Source organism: Cynara cardunculus (assembly GCF_001531365.2).
Source record: "Cynara cardunculus var. scolymus isolate 2C chromosome LG 15, CcrdV1, whole genome shotgun sequence".
NCBI lineage: Eukaryota > Viridiplantae > Streptophyta > Magnoliopsida > Asterales > Asteraceae > Cynara > Cynara cardunculus.
Window position 1 is genome coordinate 5,661,722 of NC_037542.1, and position 16,863 is coordinate 5,678,584.

The 16,863-nt window shown below is 36.8% G+C and overlaps 2 protein-coding genes and 1 long non-coding RNA gene across 3 annotated transcripts; 1 reads left to right on the forward strand and 2 right to left on the reverse strand.

The window, feature by feature from the left end:
* Positions 1 to 1,066: 1,066 nt before the first annotated feature.
* On the reverse strand, positions 1,067 to 11,553 carry LOC112527395 (serine/threonine-protein phosphatase 2A 65 kDa regulatory subunit A beta isoform-like). The gene is made up of 13 exons (XM_025138026.1): positions 11,452 to 11,553; positions 10,404 to 10,813; positions 10,078 to 10,324; positions 8,763 to 8,875; positions 6,765 to 6,844; positions 6,192 to 6,333; positions 5,882 to 5,962; positions 4,619 to 4,723; positions 3,807 to 3,989; positions 3,171 to 3,263; positions 2,104 to 2,243; positions 1,951 to 2,017; positions 1,067 to 1,408 (listed from the first exon to the last, which is right to left on the reverse strand). Exons 2-13 carry the CDS (start codon positions 10,794 to 10,796, stop codon positions 1,289 to 1,291), a joined length of 1,764 nt encoding a protein of 587 aa, XP_024993794.1. The 5' UTR covers positions 10,797 to 10,813; positions 11,452 to 11,553; the 3' UTR covers positions 1,067 to 1,288.
* Positions 11,554 to 12,596: 1,043 nt separating this feature from the next.
* Positions 12,597 to 15,722, reverse strand: LOC112527953. Its single transcript, XM_025138818.1, has 5 exons — positions 15,245 to 15,722; positions 14,990 to 15,083; positions 14,088 to 14,125; positions 13,832 to 13,967; positions 12,597 to 13,055 (listed from the first exon to the last, which is right to left on the reverse strand). Exons 1-5 carry the CDS (start codon positions 15,563 to 15,565, stop codon positions 12,640 to 12,642), a joined length of 1,005 nt encoding a protein of 334 aa, XP_024994586.1. The 5' UTR covers positions 15,566 to 15,722; the 3' UTR covers positions 12,597 to 12,639.
* A 519-nt stretch (positions 15,723 to 16,241) lies between these two features.
* Positions 16,242 to 16,857, forward strand: LOC112528682. The gene is made up of 3 exons (XR_003070828.1): positions 16,242 to 16,322; positions 16,440 to 16,669; positions 16,771 to 16,857. It is a non-coding gene; the product is annotated as an uncharacterized LOC112528682 (long non-coding RNA).
* Positions 16,858 to 16,863: the final 6 nt, after the last annotated feature.

The following is a 16,863-nucleotide window of genomic DNA, read 5'->3' on the forward strand; positions in this document are numbered from 1 at the left end:
ACCATTATGAATACTCTTAGCAATAAATATATATCCATTAAGCCTACTTGTTTTTTTAATATACGTGCACTCGATTTCTTTTATCTTAGAAGAAAAAGAAAATGTTATCACAATATCATTATCGAAGCTTTATGTTATACCATAAAAAAAATACATACATTATAGATGGTGTCTCAGAAAAGGTCTCGAGCAAAAAAAAAAGACTAACCAAGTTCAGTAGACATCTCTATCTTTGTATTGTTGTAATTGTTTATGTGCTTGCTTTTATGATTATACTCCCGAAACAAAAGCATCTCCAAGACCATCAAAGGATTTGTCTGACTGTTAAGTTCAATGTCTTATAAGATTAGTCGAGATACATATAAATATATCCATAGTTAAGAAAAATTTGTGATGATTGTATGGTTTACATATGAAAGGATCTAAACTGACATTTTCAAACTCTACATACTCTTTTCAAACACCACAAGCACAACAAAAAACAAAAACAAACCACACGGTCCGAACCATTGAGCATGTCAGTATAGGCGACATAGATAATTAGTGATAGAAAGAAAAGTATTCTCTGTCTGTTTACAGTTCTATTTTAGTTTGTTTCAAATTAGGCGTTCAATTTCAAAATTATCGTTTACTTAATTAAAAAAAATGCAATAACTTAACCACAAGGGTGGTGCCTGATTGGTTTGAGCTTGGCTCCAAAAATCAAAAGTACCAGGAGGTCCCAGGTTCAAATCCAAGTAGGAATAAAAATCCCTTTGTGGCCACGGAGGTTCAAATGCGGTGACTCCGGACTATCTACAAAGCAGGTGGTCGCCCTGGAATTATTCGGCTCGCATAGCGGGTTGGATATCCAGGTTAATAAAAGAAAAATGCAATAACTTTCACATTCTTACAACTATATATCATTTTTATTTGTGGACATTTATTTTGAGACGGAGAGAGTAATAAGTAACATAATAAATCATACAGAATCAAAATCCCTCGTAAAAATATAACTTGATTTATAGATACGTCTAAATCCATCCGTAACGGAAAGAGCTCACAAGGCATCCGAACATAACAACTGTTTTCATACATTCATGACGATCTAAATATACGTTATTACCATGTTTTTGTGTGGGTATGGTATTTGTTTATCGAAGAAAGACCCACAAAATGAAATAGATAATTACAACTAAAGATGGTTAATAATCGGAACAGAGGTGAATCAAATAACAACTGTAAAGCTAAAAGCACCTTTGTAGGTCAATCTGAACAAAAAATCAGGCGAATTCAACGTTAACTTTCTCTAGCTCGACATCATGTCATGATCGATTGCTTGAAGTGCTTGGTTTGCAAAATAACGGACATCAACGTCTGGGTCCTCAGACAACTCAACTAAACATGGCCGAATGGTTTTCTCAACGACCTGTATTACAAAGGTGACAAATTAACACAATTCATGTGTGCATAACAAGATTTGACAGAGAAGGTGAAGGCAATTCCAATATGACCATGGAACGATATTGTTAGAGTCACACATCAGTTAGATTTGGACCTATTCTCTTCGGTATATGTTGGGCTCTTTTGGAAACTAATCTAGGGTTCCATATATTCTTACAGTTACATAAAAGATGAGTTGGTGGCATATATTCTTAATGGCGAGCCTAAGGCTATGTTTGACAAGCTAGCTGTTAGCCGATAGGTTGGTAAATTAATCATGTTTGATAAAAACTAGTTGATAAACTAGATGACAATGCACAATGACCTAGAAAAAATATACAAGGGGCATATTTAGAAAAAAAAATGAAGAAAAAAAAACCCAATAAGTCGTCTCAAGTAGGCTTCTCAAAAAGCTAGCTTATATGACTTACCAAACAGGGTATTTTCAATAAGATCTTGTGGTCACCAAACACGCTAATTACATTTGATGGTTTTCAAATAGATTTATTCAGGTAAGAAGCAACTTACAGAATGGTCAACAATGGGAATTAGGGATTGCAAGACCTTTGCTACATTGAATTTGATATTCGGCACTCTGAAAACGCAATTTAATGTAAATAAGTAATGAACAGGGAAAAGAAATGCAAGAAAAGGTAGATATACTTCAAGAAATGCATCTACCTGTCTTTGGAGACGGTAACAACCACGGGAAGCAATTTAGAACAAGTGATTTCTGACCCCATAACAGGGGCAAGTAGAGAAATAGCACGAAGAACAGTCATACGATATAAGTAATGCGGGTTGGTAATCATATCTAAGACCTGGCAAGAAAACAATATGTAATTTAGAAGGGAAAAAAAATCAAATTGGTGTTGCAGTGCACAACTTGAATCAGCAAACCAAACCAAACCAAACGAGAACAGTATATCCCACCCTGAGGTGGGGTCTAATTAATCATATCTAAGACCTGCCAAGAAAACAATATGTAATTTAGAAGGGAAAAAAATCAAATTGGTGTTGCAGTGCACAACTTGAATGAGCAAACCAAACCAAACGAGAACAGTATATCCCACCAGGAGGTGGGGTCTAATTGACCTCTACTGCAAAGAGTAGAGGGGCTGTTTCCGCGAAGACAAACTGAATCAGCATTAGTTGAAAATGCAGGCAACCCCATATCTAGGAGGGTAGGCAGACAAGACCTCTTGCCAAAAAGCTTGCACAAGTCGGGTCAAGACTTTATCATCTAAGCTGAGCTTGAGAAGGCTATGACTCGGGCTTGGCAGTTTTGGAGCCTAAAGAAACCAAGCTCTATCGAACTGAGCGTGCACAAGTTCATAGCCATTTGGTGTAATTTATAATTAATTGTAATATTTTCAAATATAGTTTGAATATAATTTCATCTGAGCAGTCTTATTTTAGTTTTATACAAGCTTATCTAAGTACCATACAAGCCAAGCCCAGGCTTGAGCGTATAAAGAGTTGAGCTTGTGCTTCAGTTGTCCAAGTTTCGTGAGCCATGACCCAAGCTAGGGCCTACCAACTTTTCAACCCAAATACCCCAACTATAGTGTGTCTATCTGGGATCAATGGACCATTGACAGATGCTTTGAGATCATAAAACTATGCATGAAAAAATAATACAGGTCCACCCTAGAACATTCAAAATCGCAGTGAAGGGTTTAGTATTTAGCAGGATTTCCAAGATAATGAGCTACTGCAAGCAATTTGATGGCAGCCATGAGACAGACCTGTGGAACAATGTGCTGCATTGCCCAATCCGGACCAAATTCCTCAGCAAGTCGCTTTAAGTTGTTAGCAGCAGCATCTCTAATGGAATAAACCTGCAGCATATAAGTGTTACATGAAATAGTTGTATTCTGTGAATGATCTCAAGCATGCACATTTGGTGCTCGCTGCTGAAAACTTGTGCAGCGACTTATCATCTTCTCACAAAAGAAGAAGGAAAAAGAAAAGAACATACGGCACAATAAAATTTTCCCAGACTAGTAATATTTTGCCGAGACTACAAATAAAAACTCAAGCAAAATCATAATGGAATTTTTGCCCTATCCAGAAGCATGTAGAGTTTTAAAATCAGAGTAACCTATAAGGCTGTAACCACTTCATTGGAACAATCACTATTTCTATCATTGTATGTATCCCAGACACCACCTTCAAGTCCATGATTAATTTAATTGATTTGATATTTGGTTATTTGATTCAGATTGAACTATCTTGAATCAAAATGAGTATAAGGATGAAATAAATCCCCAATGCTCCCCATGAAAAAGGAGAGAACAGACACCACTGTTTAAGGAAATAGAAGCTGAAAATAACATATCATGTTTCTCCGTGTGTGTGTATCAAGGCTGGGAAGTACTAACCTTGTCCTGTAACCATTTCATGCAGAGAGCACCAAGCTTATCATCAAAAAATCCTACACCTAATTGACTAGCCAATAGTGGTATGTATTCTATTATAGCCAGTCGAACTCTCCAATGCCTGTCTTCCGCAAGTTCAACAATTGCTGGTAGTAAAGATTGAGACAAAAGATCGATTCCAATAACCTGCATGAACAGCTAACATGAGAATGATTGGATAAAATACCATGAAGAAGAAATCTTGCTTTTTTCCCGGGGGTGGAAGGGATTAACTTATGGATGAAAACATGTTCTTTCATTGACTGATAGAAGCTACAAAAACAAGCAGTTTATCACAAACTAATTGGAGCTAGGATAACAATAAAACCCAATGGGTGAAACTGAAGATAAAAGCTATGCTGAACAAATAAAAACGAACAAAATGAACATTGTACTGCTAAATATTGGATGCAAGTGACATTATCTGCATTGATTCTAGGGGTAACCAATTCCCTTGGATCCAAGGATAAAAACTCAACTTCGTGGAATGTTAGAAGTAAAACTGAAGCATGTAGAAAATTATTGACAAAAGAATAATTTTTGTTTGGCTAGGGGAGAGAGAGAAAGAGTAAAACAAAAACTTGCTTCTTGCTTGGCCTTCACTGTTAGCATGATTCATTTCCATGATAACCACATATCCAGTGTGCTACGTTTTACTTCCCTTAGTGTTCCAAGCATAATACCATCATTAGCTATCATTTTGAAAGTAATCCTTAAAAATACCAGACATGCAAAAAATATACACATTGAATCATAATAAGGAAAAAAATGTATACCTGATTCACTTGATCTAGCTTACTGATAATATTGAGGCGTACATCAGGGAACTCATCCTTTAAAAGCGAAAGAAATATAGGAAGGAGTTGTTCAATTGTTGCATCCTGCAATTTACCACCAAACAATAGATCAAAACATCAACTCCTATGTGAGATCTTAGAGACAGAAGAATACAAGGCTGATATGGAATATATAAAGGCTGACATTTCAAAAAGTCATGTGCAATAAACAAAAACGTATAGCTTGGTTTCCACTCAAACAAATTACAGAAGTAATAAACACGAGGAACTGACATGGTGATAGCAAAATAGGACTGATTGACAAAAAATAGAAGGCCAAAGTGTTGATACACGCAATTCCACTCCCTCACACATGGAACTCCAGGTAGAAGCAAAACAGAGCAGTGATAGCAAAACAAGAAAGACAATCAGAGTCAAAGTAGTCAAATATGCTACTCCATGACCTTGAGCATATAAGAACCAAAAAGATAGTTCCTACACCAACACACTATACCCAGCATAATTGTTAATTGAAGGTTAGACAGAGCTGATTTCAATACTGACTAGCAAATGAGAAACAAGAAAGCATGAAGCAAGTAGACTGGTCACTTAGGCTAACGTTCGTTTTGGAACAGGTTTCATTTTCTGGTCTTTGATAGCAATTAAAATAAAAAGAAGAAAATGAAACACGACTAATTCATCATTGTTGCCCTCCAACAGTCATCACTGAATAGGAGTTACCGAAAGGGAACAGGAGTAGTCGGACATGCCTCCTTATGTCCAGCAGGCTCACCGATCTGGTAGTGGTAGCTGGTGGTCAAATGGGTGGCAGAGCTGGTGGACACTGGAGATTGTTCTTAGTGTTAGTTGATTGCCTGGAAAATGCTGTTCACTTTTACCAAAACAGTTTATGCCCAAGTCCTTAGGGCAGTAGCCAATAGATAGTAGAACATAGTGTGTCCTTATAGTATTGCACCAAGGAACATATTAAAGATCAGAATCATTCCAGACCAAGGTTCTCATTATAACATCAATGTTAATTCAAACTAAGTATATATCATAAAATGGCATTGCTAGCAAACATTTAAAAGTTCAATTCGACACTCGCAATACCAATGGAACATGTGTAGATCATAAAAGAAATGCATTTCTTTATAAGAGGTTAAAAAAATCTGTTTTCACGCAGAATAAACAAGACATTTGTGCAACAATAAATTCATCAAGATAACCAATCTTGCAAAGACAAATATATGAAATCCTTACTTTTCCTAAAACTGGGGCCATGCCCATTATAACAGAGGCCAGAGCAGACCTAACATGCTGAGAAGAATCTGATGATAATTCCTACATGTCATTGGAAGAAGAAGTAAGATATCTGAATACAAGGATCGATCAACGTAGTTGTACATCAGTTCAAAGCAATAGCAAAGTCTCCATGAACTATTGGCAAGAATAGTAAACTACTATTCTCATCAATAGCATTTAACCAACTCAGCCACCATATGAACAAGAGTCTGGGTGTGTCATGTGTGAGAGTGAGATGAGAGAGAAAGGCATTTAGTGAACAACACACCTTCACACATGGAAGAATATGCTGAAGTGCAAGTTCGGCGTTAAGAATCCTAGAGAACTTGGTGACCTTTCCAGCAGCTGCAATACGTACTTCAGCCTCGTTATCTCGAAGTAGCCTGACATATGCTGGAACCAACTCCAACCTATCAAAACCAGCCAGCCATTGAAATTTTAACATTTTGAAAGGACAGCAAATAGTAGTTACAGATTAGTGTAATTGAAATGAGATGATCAGAAAGAACTGAAACAAAGGGCTCAAGCCTCGCCAAATGTGAGTGTGTGTGACTTAATTTTTTTTTTGAAGTATATAATATTTATATACGGCAAATGCAACAAATAAACTCACACACCCTCCTCACCTATGGTGCGGTTTGAACCCCTGACCTCCTAGGAGGCCAAAGGTTATGATACCTCTAGGCCAAGGGCCATTTGCCGTGTATAAATATTTTATACTTCAAAAAAGAAACAAGAGAATAAATACAAGCTCTTCCCATTCAGCACTTGTGCTAGAAATATGCATGGCAACTTTCATAATGACATATTAGATCAAACAATACTTCAAATACGAACATACTTGGTATGTTCAGCACCCACAGCTTCACATAGTTCATATAGCTGATTAGCTACCATATACCGAACACGCCATGACTTGTCCTGATTTAGAAGATGCCATTCAAAAAAGTAAGTTAAAGGAAGAAAGGAATGAATGGAGAATTTTTTTTTTAAAACAACAGATATCCAGAAAGAAAGCGACATGTACAAATAATATGAAGAAAGTGTGTATCTTCATTGAGAAGAAGACATCAATATATAGAATACATTGTGGGCTATGAGTAGAGACACAGAGCTCTAACTAGAGAGACATACTAATATCATGCCAACATGATGGCAGATTTAGCTCTATCTCTAACAGAGCTGGAAAGTAATATGAAATGCTCTCTTGCTTCATCAAGGATTTTTTTTTCCTTTTCTCTTTGCATGTATGGAACCAAAGAAGAAAATAACAGACTGAACTATGCTTAGAATCTTTTCTTTTGTTTTCGTCTGATTCAAACATTGAAATCTTTAAATATCTCAAGAATAATATATGGTTCAAAAGTGAAGCATTTACAACTCTTTAGGGAAATTTTCATTTGGTTCAATTGCTTTCATGCCAGAATATCTCAAGAATATCCTGGATCTTAGCTTCACCAAGTCCTGTATAGATCTTAAGTGATGTAAGACTGATGAAGTTTGTTAGAGTTAGATCCAATGGATTCATGTTGTCCAAAGAGCAGGAAACATCTGCTTGAATTGAGCTTCCTTTCGGTCGATTTGTTTGTGGATTCTGCTTCCATTAATAGTTTCTCCAGCGAATAAATTTCTTAATCCCTCGGTTTGGTTAGTCTATCCATTTTATTTATGGTGATGTGGTACATCTTCAATAAGGAAATGGTGGCGAAGAGCTTGCAAAGAACGCCTCCATAGCTGCTATGTCTCTAAGTTTGGCTAAGTCCACCAAGTGTGCTGAAGTCCCTGTCATGGTCCTTGAACTAGTCATTAGGGAGGTGCAAGTAGAAGCAATTGGCGGTCCATCTGGGTTTTCTTATGACTACTCTGTTATGAAAAGGGATGGAGCATTTGGTTGATTCATTGACCCCATCAAAGAATTTTCCAATGGCGTTTTAAAAAAAAGTCATGATAATGCATTGCAAATCAAGAAAAAGAATTACACTTGAAAGAAAAATGCCAGTGAATATATTTGAAGTTTTTAAGGGTTAATTTCACTTGTATTTAATTTTGGATTTAGTTTGGTTAATTTGATGTTTGGGTTAATATAATATTTGATTTGGTCAAAATCTTCGATTTCTTTTTGGTTTGAAAAAGAGATAATGAAGATGATGGTGAAGAATGAAGAAAGAGATGAATGCAAAACAACAAAAATACCCTTGAAGAATAATATGTGAGGCACATGGGCCTTTAAACGGCTAAAAACTAATGGCAGGGTTATTTTGGTACTATTTGAGCATCCAGTAACCGAATGTGAAAGTTATTTTCTTGAATGGCTAAAGTAATAAAAATACAAGTCTGGTGGCAAGCAGTGTACTTTACTCTTCTTTTATAGCACAGAATTCTTACTAATTGTTTATAGATATCTAGATAGGAACTATATTTTCATCTTAAATTATGAACCAGCTTATCCTCATTATGAATTACTTTACAGTTCTAAATTGATAACATGTACAACAATAGACCACTATCCTACTCCTTAACAAAACCAACTTATTAACTACCAGTCAAAAGTCAGTTAGCCACAGCTCCTCCAACATCATTCCATTAACAACTTACAACTCAAGAAAGAAACAGATCAGATGTCAAATATCATTTCACGAATACGAAACCATATAGATAATCTGAAAACTTATTAAGATAACCATCAACACTTAAAAACTAGACGATAGTTGTTTATGAAATGAAGTTTTTGGCTATTATACTGTGCCCTGTAGAAATTGAAAAGAAAATCCTCCAGGAATAATGCAGGAGTTGGTAAAATATAAAATCATTACTCTAGAAAGTACAATTAAAAATGTACCTGAGAAAAATTGACAATGACAGGAAGAATATGTGCAACACAGTCCTGGGGCTCTAGCAACTTTCCAAGAGCAGCACAACCCTCAACKGCTAGTAAACGTACAGAATCTTGGTCTGTAACAAGAGATATTATATCAAATAAGAACAATCAATGACAGGGAAGTAAAACCTGTAAGCTAGACAAAATAAATGAGTAGGCACAACTCTAACAATATTAGGCACATTCAAGTAAACCCCTGGTAACTGTCTGCTAGAAATGTATATATTGTGACTTCAGCCAAAACAGATTTATCACATGAATGTGTCGGCATCAGAATACATTCAACCAGAACCAATAGATATGCAAAGGCCAAATTACTTTCACCATGGTTAAGAGCAATAAAGAGAATGTCTTTAATCCTTTTGTAGTCACCAAGCAAGACCGACATGGAAAGAACTATAGGGCTGTAACACTTGGGAAATTGCCTAACCGAAAAATGTATCAGCTTAGTTAAAATCAAAGACATGTAACTTGAGTAAATGAGAAAACCAGCCTCCTATATATAGATACTGCACCGATTCAGACCTCTCTTCCCTGATCTTCCTTCCTATTGACCTTTCTTATAACTGTGTATGTTGGATCTTGACGTTGCTGAAAATTTTGAGATTACCAACATGACCACGTAACCATGTAACCAAGGTCATCTAGAGCAAAGACGATGCATGCTAACTCGGAATCAGTTTCCACCCTCCCCCCCCCCCCCCTCCCAAAAAAAAATAACCCAAAAAAAAGAGAAGATGTGTGCTTGTATACAAGGTAGGGTGCAAACAGTAGTCCAAGGAAAAAAACGTGAAATCCTTACATGGTTGCTTTCATGGCTAGTGCGATAGTTTTGAGAAAAGACTAATTAATCGGGACTTTTTGTCTCTTGGTTACCAATGAAATTTTAGAATAACAGATAAGTTCTTTTAGTAATCTGCCAATTCAAGTAGTTGTCAACGACTCAACTATCTCCACAAAAGGACAGAAATTTTACACATGTTCTCACCAACAGGATTGAGGATTGACTAATACTTGTGTAGGATTGATTTCCCTTTTCCAACTACCGAATCTTTATAATAGATCGAGGAATTGCTGTTAGCTACAGATATTCACAAAAATTGTAACAAAAGTAGCTCGTTCTATCTACCATTGCACTGTTCTAAAACAAGGTGATGAGACACTACCACTGTCTTTTGCAACGAAATATACCATGCACACATATCCCATTTCAGTGAATAATGAACCTAAAAGCTAGAACTGCAAGCAGATAACCAATGATGGAAGAACAACTAACCATCCTGCGTAAGATCCTCAAATATTTGCATGATGTCAGTTTTGAGATGAGCAGGTTCCATAGTAGCAGCAAACTTCCCCAAGTTTGTAGCAGCAGATCTTCTAACCATAGGCATGTCATCTTGACATAACTGACTATACACTGATCTCAGTTCTGCCTTCAAGGTCTCTGGGGCACTAGGATAGGCAATGTGGAACAGTCCACAAGCAGATACCCGTGCAGTGAACCATTCACCAGCTGCCAGCCTCTACAGGCATAGAAAGCACTATGAACTCTAAAATGGAAATGAAACAGAACCAAGTAAATTACTTAGCAACAAAACCAACCTTAACCAGTGGTACAAAAAAATCAACCAAATGGGTCTCCTTCATCTGTGATCCAATCCTGCATAGAGACTCCACGGCTTTCTCCCTCACACAGGTTTCCTCCACAGTGCAGAGGGTTTCCAGAGGAGGTAGCAACACATTGGCATACTCCACTCCTCCAACATATGGAATGAACACACCTAACTCCTCTGCCATTGCAAGAAGAACCTCATCATCATCATCATTGTTTTCACTCAAGAAAGGAATCAACTCCTTCCGAGTACGTTCCACCCCGAGAGCACGAGCAATTGTCGACAGCCTTCTAATAGAATTTAAGCGCAATTGGATATCATCATTCTTCAGCTCATCTATCAGTACTGCTATTGGGTACAAAGGCTCATCAGCCATCGACATTGCAGTTGACAAAACCACTGCAGTTTGAGTCCAATCCAAACCAAGTCAGCTATTACATTAACATGGAATATTATCTATACTGCTAAAATATATACTCCCTCCCAAAAAATCATTAAAAGTTTGACTTCTTCATTTATCAAACCCAGCAACTTACAATTGCAGACCTCATATAGATCGCAAGCTTAACACCAATATTTTTCCACTTTAATATGTTTATGAACTAGAATGTAAATATCAATTCTTCCATTGACACTTGACAGTAATCCTTCTAAGGTAACACATACAACACACGTACATATATATATATATATATATATATATATATATATATATATGAGAATAAAAAATAAGTAATGCCATAAATTGCATTTAATCGTTGCTTAGTTGAGACTTGAGACCAATCATTTAAATTAAGAAAAGTAAAAAAAAATGTTTAATTTGAAAGGTAAATTAGATCAAAATTAAACGTATGAGATCTAAAACTAACCCTAAAACAACAAATCCAAAACAAGATTAATTGATTCAAGAAACCGATTCCACAATCGAGATTTCAAGAATAAACTTATGCAAATTAGGATCAAATAATCGAATTTCAAATAGCAAAAAGATTAGATTGACAGAGAAAAGAGATGCAGCGAGCGGATCTGAATCTTACCAGCGATAAGAAAAGCGGTTCCTACTTAGCTTAATCAAGAATTGCAAGGGCCTGCTGTTTCGAAATCAACGTATTATTATGAGCGTAGGTGCAGGCAGTACCGAGAGAAAAAGAGAAATTGCACTTTTCTGGGAAGGAACTTTTGAAAAATACCCTTCACTATCACACCTTTGCTATTTCAGCCTCCGAAGTCCAAACACCTCCAATTTGGGAACAAAAGAAAGAATAAATTTTCATGTCCTTGGAAAAAAAAAATATAAATATAAACATAAACATAGACATACACATAGAATTGTAATTTATGAATTTTATAAATATTTTTAATTTTCTCTTCTTTTTTAAAAAACCTTGATTTCCTTTCTGTTTTCTTATCAAATCTCTCTCTAAGGAGTAGATACTAACAGAGTAAGTAAATAAGAAAAAGAAAACAAACCACAAAGGAGGTGTCTGATTGGTTTGAGCTTTGCTTTAAAGGTCAAAAGTATCAGGAGATCCCATGTTCAAATCCAAGAATGAATAAAAATCCCCTTGTGGCCACGGAGGTTCAAATGCGGTAACTCCGGACTATCTGTAAAGCAGGTGGTTGTCCTGTGATTAGTAAACTCGCATAGCGGGTTGGATATCCAGGTTTATCAAAAAAAAAAAAAAAACTAATGCCGAAATGCCCCACCAAGCTTTGAGTGTAAAAATGGGTCGGATCTGGACATTTTAAACGAGACTGAAAAAAATGTCTTGGCGGTTGACCATGACCGGGCTTCAAATATGGGCTTTTTGAAATTAGTAACTTTGTCTTTGTCCATAGCATCCCATAAAGATGGTCAAATAGGGCCGGCCAGACCGGGAATCGGTTATTTGACCGGTAACATATTTCAAAGTGTATCAAATTAACATTTTTATATTCTTAAAAGAATCTTTAAAAAATATTATTTATATGTTAAAAAATCAAATTTTAAAAAATAAATAATTGTGAGCAATTTGAGTTAGAGGGACAGGTTACGACTAAGGTGAACCGGGCATTTGTATTTTGGTCGGGACCGAGACCGGGACCGGTTACGGAAAGCCAAATTGACCACGACCGATTTAGGCCGCTTTAGACTCATTTTTGGCCATCTCTACTCTTTAGCATCACGCAACATCACACTTGATAGCAAAGATTGATTGAAGTTAAATACAGAATCATGAAGTTGGTTACACCTCTTCATCAACATCCAAGCAAAGAAGGTAAGCAACTAACCCAAAAACAGGCACAAATCTTAGATATTTCACTATATTCGCCTTCCCTTTCTCCACATTTTCAAGGTTTTCTCCAATCAACCACGGCTGGAAAACTATATAGAGACATATATCCCATATGAAGGCATATGCAAGTCTTTCTGATCCAAGATAACTCACCACAAACTCCCATCTATCTGCTACACTCCCGAAATCACCCTCTGACCGCCCAAAGAGACCCCACAAGATTGATATAAGACATGCAGCCCCACCAACGACTCCAACTACCGATGCACCATTAACCATAACCGAACCAAGTTGGGAAGCTTTTCTTGGAGTGTACTCAGCGTCTGGCTTATTTAATCGAATAGCCATGTAAGGTATCAAGAATGCTGCAATATGCAATAAAAGAAAGTGATTGACTCAATAATGCCCAGGTTGATAAGACACCAATACATTTTAAACCAAAGTATGTTGCATTTTTTCATGCATACTCAAATATAACTAGGGTAATGTTTGAGGCATCACATCAAGGGTATTAAAATGAAGGTTTTGGAAGTATGTTACATAAAAAAGGAATCAGACAAAAGTTCGTTGCATTTTCATGCAACTTCCCCTCATATAAAACTGTAATTTCTCTTATTTGATTTATTTTCAAAGATAAACTAAGGTTTGCTTATTTTAAATTGATGAAGCCTTGAAGGTTCTTGATGAAGTTCATATTGGTTCATAAAATATGTATTGTTGGCTCTTCATAAAGACAATGATGACCTTGCTCTACAACCATATGGTGTCCACAACCAGATGGAGCATGAAACCTTGTGTATTGGACAAGTTTGTATGCATGCTAATATTTACGGGCAATCTCATAATGCTACATGAGATGATATGTGGAACCGCATTAAATTACTATCCAAAAGAGCAACTGAAGAGAAAAGAGAGGTCCCATCATATATAGAGGACAAATGGTCCAAGTCTACCTATTTAGGACTCCAACACGCCCCCTCCAAGGCAGGCTAAGGCTATTGTACAGATTGTCCCGTGAGTGTCGAGAGGGGGTTAGACTGGCACAAATCGTTCCACAGTGCCAAGTCTCTGGAGTGGTAAACCTTGGCTCTGATACCATGTGATATTATGTGCAAATGTGAGTTTGGAAACAAAAACTTACTGTTTGTAAGGAACATCTGAAATCCCCACAAGACGTCAAGTGATCCCTTATATCTGTCTCTTTTACGATCAGTGAATAACAACGGAGCAAACATAAACGTCCACCCAATAACAAAATTGAACAATCCTTCCGACATCTGGCGAAAAGCAGAATAGCTTCATGTAAATAAATTTGAAGTGGCAAAAGGAAAGAAAGAAGATAATAGAAAGGATGAACGAGATGAACATTTTGGAGGAGTTAAGTTAAATTTTCTTACAGGGTGAAGCACAGGAGCATCGATTAGACGAATTCCGACTACTCTGCCAAAAACCAACTCATGAATTAACTTGGCAGAAAAGAGATGCACATCAAACCTATGTTCTTTGCAAAACTGAACCATACCAATAATTTCCAGAAAATTTAAAATTGCTTATCTATTTTCTTTAAAATCTTAATTCTATCAACTTTGACTTTGAGGTTAAACTTCAAATGTTAGACTTCATTGGTCAAACTGCACCTGCCTTCGTATGATGTAACAATAATGGAACATCAAGATTGTGTATGCTTACAAACTAAACCAAACGTACCCGGTGGAGGTAGGGTCTACGGAGGTCTATATCTCTACTCCGAGGGTAGAGAGGCTATTTCCATGACAACCCTTGGCTTCATATGCAAGGATCTTAGGAAACTAACAAGAATGTAAGCAGTAGCAAAGGCACCAGATAGGACAACTTATGTGCATGTGACTAATTGCTTTGTTCATCCAAGCATCACATATGAACATTTATGAGCATATAAAACCAAAAGAACCCTGCTGAATACCACATGGAGTAGGGTTTGGGCGGCTAGGAAGTACACAGACTTTACCTGTACCCGGAGGAATAAAGGTTTGAGAAAAGGAATTTGCGGAAAAAATTTGGTTCCAAATTTAATTACAAACAAAATGTTTATGAACATATCATAAATTTAATTTAGAACAAGAAGTTTCTACAAGCTACTTCTTTGGCAGGATTTCAAGTAAACCTAATGATGAATCAATATAAGCAAACGTACTTCATTAGATCAAAGAGAAATGAACATTTGATGGTGCATGTTTAACATGAATTATTATAAATCTAAACTCATATGGGAAGAAGTTGAAAAATCAAATCCATTATGCTAGCAGAAGAGAAGATATACCTGAGTTTGCTAGCGGTAGAATGAAGAAGAAATTAAGTGAAAGACCAACAAGGGAATTAATTGTGTCTGAACTAATAGCCCAAACTGGATCTCCCTGCATATAAGCAATGTGTTACTAAGTTCATCACCATAGAATCAATTTGGAAGTAAAATGGAATTCCATCTCAGCTCTCTAAAAAATACCCAAATCTATTCAAATTTGGTGTATCAAAGAGAAATAATATAACGATCTTGAGGTAAATGATTAACACATACAGGAGCATAGGGAAGCAAGAACAGCCAGATGATATAGACTCCCTCCGCGGCCCACAATAATAATTGTACTACCTTCCGTATGTTATCATCTAATTCCGAAACGGATATATCAGTGACGGTGTTGCTGCTGGAATTCCGGCGAGAGGCAGCGCAGAAAAAGGAATTCTCCTTCAAAACCTTTTTCCGCGACTCCCATGGTTTGGAATTGGAGTCGAATGTGACCACTTTTCGTCGTCTGAAGAACAACGGAGTCTTCGGTTGGAAAGTTGCAGGCCGCCGTAAATTAATGCTAACGGTGGATATCAGTGTCGCCGTCGCCATTTTCCAGTTATTTACGGGCCCTTCGTCACCGGAGCTACTGCGACGGTGGTGCAGCCATGTACGGTTGATGTGGCAGACGGAATTTGGACCAACGTGGTGCCCGTGGATTCAACCGTTCTTGTATCTTGTAGTTGTTGCCACTTGCCAGAAGGCTAAGAACAAAAATTCCCAATTTACCCCTTCCAAACCTATTTTGTTGGGGAGGTTTTAAGGAAATGGTTAGGGTGTTAAATTTGTAAGATACTAATTTATAGGGCTCTAAACGAACCGAACGTTCAACGAACCGTTCGTGAACCGTTCGGCGGGAAATTCGTTTATGTTCGTTTATTTAATAAATGAACGAACATGAACAAAATTTTTTGTTCGTTTAGTTAAACGAACGAWCATGAACAAGAGTCTCGTTCGTTCATTTATGTTCGTGAACGTGCGTTCATTTATGTTCGTGAACGTTCGTTCGTTTATGTTCGATTATGTTCGTTTATGTTCGATTATGTTCGTTTATGTTCGTTTATGTATTAATTTTAATATATAATTTTTATTTATTTAATTTGAATTTAAATTTTAAAACCTTTTTAACTATTGGGCTTTAAGGTTTAGGTCTTTTTAAAATTGGGCCTTTTTAATATATAATTATTGGGTTTCTTCTAGTTCTTCTAGGTCGTCTGGTAGAGTCGTCGTCGTCGTGGTCGTGAAGGGCAGATGCGAAGGGGATAATCGTGCTGTGAATCAATCGCCAATCGTGAAGGGTAGTATCTAGGTACGTTCTCTCAAATATTATAGTATTTGCTTATCAGATGCTTCTTCTTTGCAAAGAAGCTYTGAATCCTCCAATATSTCATCTGAATCTGAAACCAACAATGTTCTTAATCTTAAGGCCACTGAACTYAGACTTGGGTTRCCTGGATTTAGCAAGAATTCTGAAKAAAATGCCACCAAAATTGGGCATACCAAGAACTTGATGTCAGGAGCTAAAAGAGGGTTTTCTGATGTTAACATTAATGGTTCTGGAAAATGGGTTTTGAGTGGTGGATCTGAAGCTGATTTGGGTTTTGAGAAGAAGAAAGGCTCTGTTAAAGAAARTGGCACTTCTYCTCTTTCTGCTAAGTAAGTTTYTTAAAATCCATCTAGATTATGTGATATGTGCTTTTTGAAGCCCTAATCTTGGAAAATTTTGGGTGAAGAAAGTTAAAATCTGGAGTTTGCAGCAGGTCCAAGGTCTCTTTTGTAGAGCAAGAGCAGAAAGTAGCAGCAACAAGATCTGCAACCTAACAGCAAAAGGGTTTGTGGGTTGCATTTTG

Excerpts from the sequence above, each read along its gene's own strand:
- LOC112527953 (XM_025138818.1), bottom strand. The coding sequence starts at position 15,565 with ATGGCGACGGCGACACTGATATCCACCGTTAGCATTAATTTACGGCGG. Across the intron at positions 15,084-15,244 it reads TCTTGCTTCCCTATGCTCCT|GGAGATCCAGTTTGGGCTAT; the intron begins GTATGTGTTAAT and ends GCTTATATGCAG. Across the intron at positions 13,056-13,831 it reads TCAGATGTTCCTTACAAACA|CATTCTTGATACCTTACATG; the intron begins GTAAGTTTTTGT and ends TGCATATTGCAG.